At 39.2% G+C, this 12163-nt stretch overlaps 1 protein-coding gene across 4 annotated transcripts in view; it reads right to left on the bottom strand.

Annotated features, from left to right (window-relative positions):
• NRP1 (neuropilin 1) overlaps nucleotides 1-12163 on the bottom strand; it is a 107066-nt gene that overhangs the window by 54461 nt on the left and 40442 nt on the right. For all 4 annotated transcript variants that reach the window (XM_088533952.1, XM_088533954.1, XM_088533953.1 and 1 more), the window contains exons 3-4: nucleotides 8059-8240; nucleotides 3142-3369 (exon numbers count right to left, since the gene is read on the bottom strand). In XM_088533952.1, coding sequence (XP_088390078.1) covers nucleotides 3142-3369; nucleotides 8059-8240 — 410 coding nt within the window. The remainder of the gene's footprint in view (nucleotides 1-3141; nucleotides 3370-8058; nucleotides 8241-12163) is intronic.

Here is a 12163-nt window from a genome sequence, read left to right as displayed (position 1 = left end):
AATTTAGGTACCTAAAATTATAGGTGTTACAGAGCGAGTGATTGGGAGCTCCCAGCCTAGTCAATGAGATTAGCACCTCCATGGGACCATTCGCTGCACTCTAAGCAGGAAGTCTAAGACAGACCTGCTGGGAAGTGCTGCTCTCCCCTCTTAGGAAGCAGATTTATACATATATATATATATATATATATATTTCATATATTTTAAAAGGAATAGTTTATAGTAAACCGAGGCAAAATATAAAACTCCTTTTCGTGCACTAATTTGCTGCTAAATGCAGATATCTACCATATCCCTAGTAGTAGGACTCCTTGTTTTATTCTGTGTTTAAATGAAATGTATCAAAATGGGTAATTTAACATCTAGCATAAATGGGCACGTAAGCAGAAGTGCAGCAAAAAGAGATTAAAGATCAGCAGAAAAAGTTAACAAAGCAAAATAGCTTAATTTTGATGGCTCTGTCTATATCAATGAAGAAAACACTGTGGCCGGTGGCCAGGGAGGGTTCCTTGGGCAGACTCATGGCACTGCTCACTTCCATATGGCTCTGCCCGCAGAGCAGGATGGCCATGCCCAAAGCACCCATCACTGTCCTCCAAACCGCACTTAGTAATTGCTTGGGAAAGTGCAGGTTGACACAGGCTAAGATAGCACCAGGAAATGTGCTGGCAATTAAGATGTACAGAAAACCACAGACAGATGCCCTAGTACTGTTTTAGTTAATAAAATAGATTGCAGTGTCAAAATATTTTTTCACGCACTAGAGGAAAGTAGGGGCAAAGGTCTGGGTGAGTCTCCCTTTGTCAAAAGCAACTAAAATATCTTTTTCAGAAACTTATTACTTTCATCTGTATGTGTATTAGATTTATTTTGGCTTCCTTCTCCCTTTTTCATAAGATTATCTGGATTTTCTCTTTCAGATATCTAGAAGCTTATTTTAATTTCTATCTTCAGTTTCCTGTGTCAACTTTGTTCTTCAGTTGAAATAATAGTTTTTCTCTCTCCCTAGTACTCATCCTGTGATATATTTATGGAGAAGCAATGACGTCCTATCTGCCCTTATAGTGCTAAGTTAAGCAAGAGAGAAACTTCTGGCTACAAAATCATCCTACAGTGAATCATGTATCAAGCATTTTTCTAAGACTGTTACAAGCTCCAACAATTTATGTCTAAGGAAACATTTCTTTCTAGTCTACAGAATTAGATGACTATTTACAAATGTGTAAGCGTACTGGATGTCAGGATCAGTTTGGGCTTGGATAGTCTGTGAGGCAATTGGAAGGCTGATAATGCGCATTGCTAATTGTTCTTTGGTATGGCTCAGTCACTTTTGGGAACCAGAAAATTACCACTTTGGAATCCTCTGACACTAATAATAATGCATTTCTTTCTGATAATGTTACACATAAATTGATTGATTGGATCATTTTTCATGTGTCAGTTTAAACCCAAGTTCTCCTTGAATTTAGCTTGGAAAGATTTGGCCTGTGTACAAATAAACCTATTATTAAATGTTCCAGATGTCATTAGTGTATTGTTACAGTGCTGTTTTCCTAACTGAGGAATTAAATACTAAATCATTTTTCTACTACTGTTATGGCTCTTTTTTTCCACTGGAGTGCTAGAAGAGCCATGATAAATTTATTAAGCTTAATTCTTAAGCTTAATACATGTTTTACACAAACATGCAAAGTAAAAAGAAAACCTAACATGCAGAAAAGCAGATACTTATTTAATTGCTGCATTAATAAAATCTTTAATTGTAACAATATCGTGGATTAATCTAGGAAAATAGGCAGTTTAAACATGTTATTAAAATATGTTCTTAAACTTATATATTTTCATTTAAATGAAATATTAATATGGGATTAGTTGTTTGAAGAAACTGCCACTGCTCTTAACAAAAGCAAAGAGCATATATATTAAAATAGGGTATCACACCAGCAGAAAACTGAAATAGCTTTAATTAGTGCTCAGCACAAATGACATGAATCCTGACTTGCTGGATTTTGTTACAAGTTACAAAAGAAAGAAGAAGATCTACAAGGTAGTCTCTTTATCAGCTCGCAGCATACACAGAGATGCTGAAAAAAGGCATCAAGTGCAATTGGTTTAATATTGCTACTTGTACAGTTCGAATAGACATTTTGGCACCATTGAGGTTAGGTACTCAGCTTTAACAGCACCTCATGCGCTGGACCCTCAGCCTGTCCAGCCAGTGTCTTTTGAGAAATGCTGCACGGCTGCCCCAGCTGGAGGGAACTGGGATGTCATGGACCTGCTGCCATGAAAAGGTGAAGAAATCATCTGGCTATTGTGTGCATCAGTCTCAGCGTAAAATAGGGCCTAGGCACTGGGTGAAATGGCTCCATCTATGTAGCTGGTATCTAGATATGCACTTAATGAATTTAAGCATGAGGTCAAGTGGGGTCAACAACTAAGTGGAAAATTACTGAAATGGCAAAGAAATAAGTACCAGAAGGGTATCCAGCTGGCAGCCTGGCACGTGTACCCAGCTAGTCAGTGGAGATTATAAATTAACATGTTAAGATCAGACCTTTGGATTTGCTTATAGTGCTGTAAGAGAAACCCTGCAGCGTGCCTAAGTTAGCTGAGTGACTAGCTGCAGGACTGCTCATTGAGCTGGGTAATCATTTAGTGACTATGATTTGAGTTGGACAGATGCCACATTTGCTCTGGTAAAGAAATTCTCTGATTTTACAGCTGGGCTCTAAGCTAGAGGGGTTGTGCCTAAGTCCACTTTGGGCTAAACCAGCAAACCCAAACCAGATTGTATGAAACTACTGGACACCACTCAGGTATTACCTTCAGAAGTCTGGGGGCCCCTCATAAGATTTCCACATGTTTATTTTAGCACAGGTCCATCTCATATTACTTATAAAAGCAGATTCTTTCTCTAAAGCAACTGCTCAAAACTAAGCGTATTTCATTAAAAAATAATTCACATTGCAATATGCTTTACTGAATGAATTTACAATGCATTTCTCTCATTAATTCAACTCATCTCACACCAGTCAAACAAGGACCTCTCTACTACGACATTTAAAAAGATGAGAATATGCCTTTTGCAACCCACTATAAAGTAATGGCTATGCATATCACAGTCCATTTTTCTCTTACCATCAGGGAATCCATCCCAGATTTCCAATCGGTCATAGCGACAGAACGCTCCCCCTGGAGTATTTGAATCAGGTTCTAGTTCAAAGCTTTCAAATTCCAGTATAATCTCAGACATCTTTGGTGCAAAGATAATATAAGTGCATTCAAGGCCATTGGGATATTTTTCAGGGAAACCAGGAGACTTTATCACTCCACTTGATGAAGTAAAGTTTCTGGAACATTCAGGTCCTATAAGAGAAAGAGAAAAATACCTAAGTTAACAGTATGCTATGAAGCAAAGTAGTTAGCTGGAAAACAAATGTTGTCATATTTGTCTTTCTAGCAACAAAGGTGGCTTTCCAATGAAACACCTCATTTTAATCGCTGTATTAATCACTCAGCCAGCTTGTTTCTATTATTGATAGTCAGGTATTAAAGCACAATTCACATACATTTACTGTGTGATCTGCGATTTTCAATTTGTATGGAACAATATGAAAACTTGTACCAGCTCTAGAAGAAATTATGACAAATACAAAGTCATGTGGGAACAATGAAAATGTAAGCTGCAGAAATCTCGACAGAGCCCTAGAGAAATAATTATAGCCCCTTCAAGCTCAAATCTTTAAATCTTCTGGCTGACAGGCTTTTATTGGTGAAATAGAACATTTTAGGAAAGCGGGTGAGTGAATTCAGTAGAGGGAGTAGTGGTTTCAGATTCCTGGAGCACTGACTCAGTAACTCTGCCAGATGTGACCTATGCCTCCTTGACAAACTAAATGTGAAAGGTAATTCGTACATGTACCGAGGCTGAGTGACTCACTCTGAGTGGTGTTGACACAGGTGCACCAGTAAAATGTTGCTGTTAGTGCAGGCATGATAAACTGTGTGATTACAGGCAGTGTTGCTAGAAGTCACCTAATGTCAATGTTGACACACTGACTTTCCCCCATGTCCCTACCATGGCATAACGGGATGCTCCAAACACTGCACTTGGTTGAGCAGAGAAGTGGCCGTGGAAAAGCCAGGGTATAAATGGCCAAATCAGTGGACGCATCTTAGCAAACCAGAGTCCGTCTCTTGTCGATAGATCGCATTTCTCCTTTATTTAGGTCCCCCAGGAATCCTCTCCTTGGATTCCACCTCTGCAGATGTACTCGGAGCAAGCCTCAGGCACTGCCCACACCTCCTCCCCCTGGTTAGCGAGGTACCTCTCTGACTTTTGACGCTGTCAATGTAATAGATGAACTACAGGATTTGGGGCATTGCTGGATACCAGTTGTCTGGGAAGTCTGGGGAGGATGGCTCAGATGAAGCTCTTTAGAAGCATTTTATTCATAGAAGAAAGACAAGGGCACAAGTCTGGTTACAACAGTTTGGTGCTGGGCTATGAGTCTGTGTGGCAGCTTTAAATGTAGATGATGCCCAGCTTCATTAGAGACCGTAGTCAGGAGCCTTAGAGGACTTCCAATACTTAACACAGTTCATTGATGGAAAACAGTCTGGTTTGTTGCATATATGAATACTCTTATTGCAACATAGAAAATGTTTTCCTTGTCAATGTGCCAAACATATTACCCCCCACGGATCTGGCCACCTCCCAAGTAAATTCAGTATTCAAGAGAGAGATCTGCAGGAATCTAGTCAATTCAGGTATTTTTGTCCTTCAGCAGACACAAATAGGTTGAGGTATCAAATTAATATTCAGAGATCATGGCATATTTTGGAAGAGGTAGATATTAATGGGCACATAACCTGACCTGTTCCAATTTGGGAAATTGAATTTTGCCATAATTAAATCTCCCCCTTACACATTAGTCAGATATTTGTCGTCTCTCTCTGTCATTCCGTTCTCTCCTTGTCATATTTGGAAGGGTTGTATCCTGGTTGCTGCTCCTCACTCCCACCAGTAGCTGCTGTTCCAGCATAAAATAACCTCGGAGTATGCCATTCATAGCATGTAGTGCTCTGTACTCCTCTTGGAATCCAATAATAGATGCAATATAAAACATAAGCCAGGATCATTACTGCTTAATTAAATACAACCAAACCCTGGCTCTGTGAGCACAACATTGTTGGGCTCACTATGCTCTCCCATGCCATCTCAATACTGCCTGGCTTTGTTTTAAACCTTTCAAAACACTTTGGTGCAAGAAACAAAGCTATTTTCCAATGTAAAGACACTGTAAAGAAAGTGCAGGAATTAAATCTACTCTGAGGCTACAAGGAACTCCATTGTGTCCTGGCATAAAAAAGGCCCATCAGAGTAGATACTTCTGAGATGGAAAAATTGCAAGCATGTGTATGTATGAAATACAGAAAAAGAGATAAGGAGAGGGAAGAGGGAGAGCAGGCAAAAGAAGGTGTAAAAGAAAGAGAAAGAGATTATTATGGTGATCATTTCATTTACTCTTTGTAGGAGGTGCCACTAAGCCAGAAAATCTTTTGTCTTCCTGTTTGACAATGTCTTTTATTTCAATTTAAATCATTAATTAAATCCACTAAGGTTAGGAACATAGAATGTCAATAGTCTACATTCTCTTGTAGTCAAGAGGCCACAGCCTGGCTGCCCAGAGCCAAAGGGACAAATATTTCAAATGGGCCAAACATTGGGTGATATGGATCTCATGTTTTCAGCCTGGAACTCAGTATCTCCTTCAGTGACCCTCTGGTTAAGAAGCTGGATAATAAATAAAGGCAGCTCCTACTCTCAGGCCCATACTACATTTACCATGGTCCTTACATGTGCCAGTCCCTCCTCACGGTTTTGGCAGTGTGTAGCCCAAAGAAAGATCATCAGGTTTATAATTCACCTTAGCATACAGAGAGAATAACCTTTTCTTTTCAAAAACTAAAGATGGCCTGACAGGAATAAATGGCAAAAATATTCTGTGTGTCCAGGTGCAACTCAACTGTAGGCACAGTGCCACGGGACTTGGTGGCTTGGGATTTTTCAGTACTTCTTTTCCTGTCTGGGATATTATGAACTAGAATGTGAATATGCTAAAACATGGCATATTAGTCCGGTGAGAGTTTCTTAGCTTCCTCTGTGTGAGAGGGTAAGCTGGTCATCTCTATTTGGTACAGAAATTAAAATGCAAATTTCTAGCAGCATTTTTCATTAACTCAAATGTAAAAATGACTGTGTTCCCGCAGCAACCACAACTTTGTACCCTTTGTGTGCACACAGTATTTTCTAATGCTGTACCTGGTGATAACTTTCTTGCCTTAATATACAGATTATGTGCAATAAACTAGAGTTAAAGTTGCTCTGAGAGACATAATTTTGAGTTTCCTGACTTTTGTGGGTGTAAAAACACATTCATAATGCCATCTTAACATGGTAATGTGTATCACTGAGAGATGTAAATGACCATGTAAGAAAATAAACATAACCTCTCAGTCAGAGCTCTGAGTTGCCACTACACTATTAGAAATAAGAAAAAAAAAAGCTTTCTTTTTATTTGAAAGGACTCGTTTGTTAAAATAGATTATTTCATGGACTACTCTTTCATTTGTTCTTGCTTTTCAACCTTGGTATTTACGAAAAATGGTACTGTACATACAGCACTGAGAAATGTCAAGACACAAGAGTAGCTTCTAAAAGATATCAAAGTAAATAGAGACATTTCTCAGGAAAGCTTGGTGTCTTTTGGATGTCGAATTCTTGCAAAAAAATGTGACCTTGAGGGTGACCCAAAGAATTTCTGGGAGCCAAGAGTGGATTTACAGACAGGGAAGATGGTGAACAAGAGGTCTGTGGCCCCAATTAGCAGTGTGCAGAGCAGCAGTAGCATGCGAGAGAAAAGAGACTTCACGGCTGTGCCCCTTCTCATTAACAGTACAGCTGCCACCAAGTGCTTAAAATCTGGCTCTGATTTGGGTACACGAAAGGGGGCTGAACTGGTCCTGAAAATGTAGCACTGCCTGTGAGTACTCTGCATTTGAAATGTGGAGTGTTGAACTTCTTTGAAAATATGACCATAAACATAGATGTTGAAGGCAATATTTGCTTCTAGGAATTTAAGTTTATTGTCCTTTTATTTATTATCTTGTTTTGGTCCAATATTCTCCAGCTTTAAATATCAGAGAATCATAGAAGGCTTAAGGTTGGAAGGGACCTCTAGAGGTCATCTAGTCCAAACCCCCTGCACACGCAGAGTCATCTAGAGCATGTGCACACACAGCTAGAGCATCAAATATATGAATTATTTATTTCTATCCAGCTATAGGGAAGGTGTATGCCAAAAAATGATCTCACTACCCCCATTCTAGCTTTTGACTTGGAGACTTATCAAAGGGAGGCTATCTCTAGGTCTGTTCAATCTGGACTGTCTATTTAAACTGTGTTTTCTCTGCTTGGCATAGGGTTATCTGTGCTCACAGGACTGTACTGCACCCCTGGTGCAAGCATCCAGCAGGACAGGCTTGCCAGCAGTGTGGGCTTCCCCTCTGCTTGCCTCTCAAACACAATTTGTGAAAGCATCAGCAATCCAATGCTTCCATCATCTGCTGCCCATGTGTAGTCAGGTCTGAGCCCTGAGCTACCCCTTGGGAATGCAGAGCAAAGCACTAACCAAAATAACCCAGAGACTCAAAAGGTTACAGTGCTGTTAAGGTAGTAACATTAAATCATATAGTAATTATTATCACAAAGAAAAAAAGCTAACAGTGTTAAGAAGGTCTAAGCAAACAGCTGATGAAGACTATCCCATAACACCCAGAGGAGTCAATCCTCAGCTGCAGTGGACTCGCTGGATCTGTAATGATTTGCACCCAGTTGAACACATGGCCCACAACGGAATTATAAGAGCAATGAAACTTTCAGGTTCAACCAATTTCTCGCATTCCCCCCATTCCTGAGAATTATCGTGAACATTTTGAGGAAGTCAAAAAATTACAGGTTATTAACTATATAATAATGAATGAGTTTCTCACCTCTTTTGAAAACTTCATAACGGATAGAAAATCCTGCTCCATGAGTCTCATAGTCGGAAACAAATTTAATAAAAAGATATGGTCCTGAAGACACTAAAGGAGGAGGAGCAATTTTTCCACAGTACTTTCCCCACAAGCGTCCTTCAGCATTATCTCCATCAATCACTTCAACATAATCATACCTGGTAGATAAATGGAAGGAAGAAACTTTTAACTTCCAGGAAAGAAGGAGACCTAATTAATTTAGAAACCATAACACAACATAGATAATCAAGAAAAATGCTAGCTTGCTTGGAAAATGCATTATGCTGAAAGATGTAAGCAAAATGAAATAATTAAAATGGACTACATTATGTCTGTAGACATCATCTGGCAACATGGAACTATTAGGAAGAATGGTGTCCATTATGCTTGCAGACAATGTCAGCTAAAGTAACCAATTAACAAAAAAAAAAAAGGAAATCTCATGAGCACAATTCTGTATTATTAAATTGTGTTCCTTTGTCTGTGTAGTGTTGTTATCAATACATAATGCACAGCATTCTTTTCAAACTGTGAAGTTCTGTTATGAATTCAAAAATGTCTCTTTGGCTGGAGCTCTCTATGAACAATACTTTGATTTCCATATGCTGCCCTCCAAACATATGTCCACAGAATAATAAATAAATCCCTAAACATTAGTTTGTTCAAATCTCACTATGTTTCAGATCAATGGTAGAAAAATCTCTCATTTTCCCTGTTAGTTGGACAAATAGTTTTGAGCAAATCTTGAAAACCACACATCAATCACAGCATTTGATTATCCTAAGACAAAACTGGTTCCAGTAGAAATCATCTTTGCTCAGATTTTTGAACCATGCTACGATGTTCATCATACTATTACAAGGTTTGATTATTGAACACTCTGGGATAAATCCTCCTCTGGTTACTTGCTTGAATCTGAGGGAATTTATAAGAGAAAGTAAAAATGTGCAGTAATGATTGGCAGTAGAAGCTTGCCAGGGAGCAACACTCATGTTAAAGTTCCTCAGCTCTGTGCCCAGATGCCAGCACTAGAGCTCTGGTCTTGCAGATTTGATTTCGGAGGAGGAAGGAAGCCCAGCAGCTTGGTGCACTGAGTCAACTGGGCGAATACAAATGAGAAGGATAGTCAAGGAGAGGCACAAGCTGCAGGTGCAGCGAGAGATCTGTTTTTTATGAGTAGATGATTTTATTCAGTCCTGCTCAGGAAGAAGGACAGACACAATAGGATTGTAGAAAGGGATTCATCTTTTCCTAAAATGGGGTGGCATTCGGAGACTGAGTTTTGCTGTGGGTCTCTTTCTGACTGCAGCGAGATGCTTTTCTCTGCATGTATTTCTTTTGTGTTTCAGCCATGCTGCCGTTTTATTTAACAAGTAGCTGTTAGCCAGACAATCTCATTTACTTTAAATTATCCTACTACAACTGACATTAAAATGTTGCCATTAATTTGTTTAGACCTTTATTCTACCGTTATGTTCAGTGAAATGTCCTGAGAATATTAATATACAAGGAAGAGCTAAAATTGACAGTACAATAAAGTGTATCTGACATTTTTAAGGAGATCAAAGGAAAAAAAAATGTCTTCATGATGACCAATGTCATCTTTAACAACCCTATTCCAAACTGTCTAGGGCACATTACTTATGTTTACATGAAGTCCCGTGAGACAAATGCAAAGATGATATCACAAGTTAAAGTGGACGGCTTGTGGCTCTTTAAATTAAAAATGACATTACCTCATCAGTTAAAATTGTATGCCAGCTTTGGTGTATATCGAGTAGAAAATAAAGCTGACACTGATGGAACTGTAAGCATTAACATATGTGAAATATTGTGTTAACTGCATTTCCTCTTATGTACTTGATTTTTCTAGTAGCAACTGCTCAACTACTTAGCTTCACTGTCCCATTTCAAATTGATGGAAATACAAAGAGGAGTTGTTCATTTCTGAGATAATATTACAGATGCTTTAAGTAGCTGCATTTTTTTTGATTAGACCTCTGTCCTTTTATGATATGTATATAAAAGGATCTGGAAGTTGGGAAGGGAGTTAAAAAATCTCAGAATTGCTTTTCTTTGGTTTTATGTCTTTCAAAATATGCTTAAGAACATCAACACTATGTTCCCCAAAAGAGCCCTTGGATATATTCAAGGATACAGGCTGCTAGTTTTCAGACTTTAGGGAAAAAAAAAAAGAGTGTTGAGAATTTTTGACAGGACAACCTTTCTCCAAATAATTAATGATCATTAAAGAGTAAGAGTAATCACAAAAACGGAGCATTTTAAACATTGCGGCTCAAACGTTTTTCTTCTATAAACATTATGATTCAAATAATTTTCTTCTACCTCAAAACCAGATTCTTAAGATTATTTGTATGTTTTGCATCATCTAAAACTAGTAGGATTCAGATATTTAAGTTCCTTTCAGAATCTGAATGAGAGTCTTTGCTCTCATCTCTGAGGCTATTACTTCACCAGTTTCCAAGTCACCATTCATAGCTCAAGCAACAACAGCTGAATTTCAAATGAGTATCGAGAAGAATACTACTTTTGAATTATTAAATGATATAAACAATTTTAATAAAAAAGGTTAATCAACACTTAACATGCCTTTTTAATACTGTGGAAAAACAAGGGTGTGAATCCAGCATTTTTCTTCTGCTATGCTTTAGACAAGAAACAATTATCTATGGCCTTATTACATCTCTTATACACAGAAAAAAAAATCATTGACCAGTAAGTGCCAATTCTAGTATTAGATGAAGCAATATTCTGCAAAAATATTCATATTAAATTCTATCACTTTCCCGTGCTTCCTCATCTGTATCTGTAGCCTGCCTGCACCTTTCCATTGTCCTTACAGTGACAGAACTGTAATTTACAGTGATTTTTGGCTGCTGTGCAGTTGAAAATGACACAATTTGGTTACTAAGAGGCTGTCTCTAATGAGGCTTGCAAGTTGCAGCTCATGATAGGAAGAAGAAGATGGGAAGATTTTTTCTTTTTTGCTTTCCTTTGCTTTGAAAAAAAATATATAGGGACAGTAAAGAAATTTAGCTGTAAGACAAGAGGCATGAAGCAAGATTTGAAAAAGGAAAGGTTTAGACAGCAGCCCTACAGTCTTCATATTCTTTGCATCACGTCTTTTGCTTGGCAGCTAACAAACGGATTTGGATTCCCCCACCCTGGCAACAACATACGGTATCTGGACTGCAGTAAATGGACTTTTTCTTAGGGAACTTGAATTACTCTCGGTTTTACTACTTTATATTTGAAACCCAAAGTCCTGCTGTCATTTTTGCACTTTTCAAAATCTTACCGGAGACTGCAGCGTGTCGCAAACAACTGCTGTGGTTAATAGGAGGGAGTACAGTCACCACGCGGAACCGGGGCAGCTGCCAAGGACGTGCAGCAGGCAGCTTGCCTCTCCTTCTGCACTGGGTACCAGCTCTCCTCCATAAGTTTGTCAGGAGAAGGTGCCGTGCCAGGGATGCTGTTGGCACGCTGGCACCCCGGCGAGGAGGCTGAACGTGTCACCTCTGCAGCGCCCAGACAGCCTTGGCGCGCAGCCCAGAATACTGAGTTTGCAAATTTGGATTTCCCACTTGGCAATTCTTTGCTCAGCTACTGCTGCCAATGGTGTGGCAAATATTTCTGGTAATGATATAGTCCTTTAGGGTTTATGGCACGGAGGTGTAAATATAAACACGGTGATAACCACTAGTTCAAGAGGCAGGTGAAAGAGCCTGCAAGATTTCACATGCGGAAACAGGAAAGATCCACCCATGATGGTGGGTAATCAGTGGATATTTCTTGGAGCCGCTACGCTAAGGCAACATACCATGATGCAAAAAATCCCATTCTCTTATTACATGTCCATGTCTCTCTGGATATTCCAGTCTTACTCACTCTCAGCTAGCGCTGTGCAAAGCACTGCGTGGTGCATCAGGGCTGCCTGGGGTTCTCTCGAGTGGCTGAAAAGTTGGCTGAAAAGCTCTGCAGAGATCTCAGACTCCCTCAGTCCTCCCTGATGGTGCCTCAACATGCTATTACCAGACTGTCCTGATTTCATGGTTCAGTA

Source organism: Tinamus guttatus, unplaced genomic scaffold (genome assembly GCF_059628265.1).
Source record: "Tinamus guttatus ecotype Peru unplaced genomic scaffold, ASM5962826v1 Tinamus_guttatus_pri_ptg000530l, whole genome shotgun sequence".
NCBI lineage: Eukaryota > Metazoa > Chordata > Aves > Tinamiformes > Tinamidae > Tinamus > Tinamus guttatus.
This window is presented reverse-complemented; position numbering and strand designations above follow the sequence as displayed.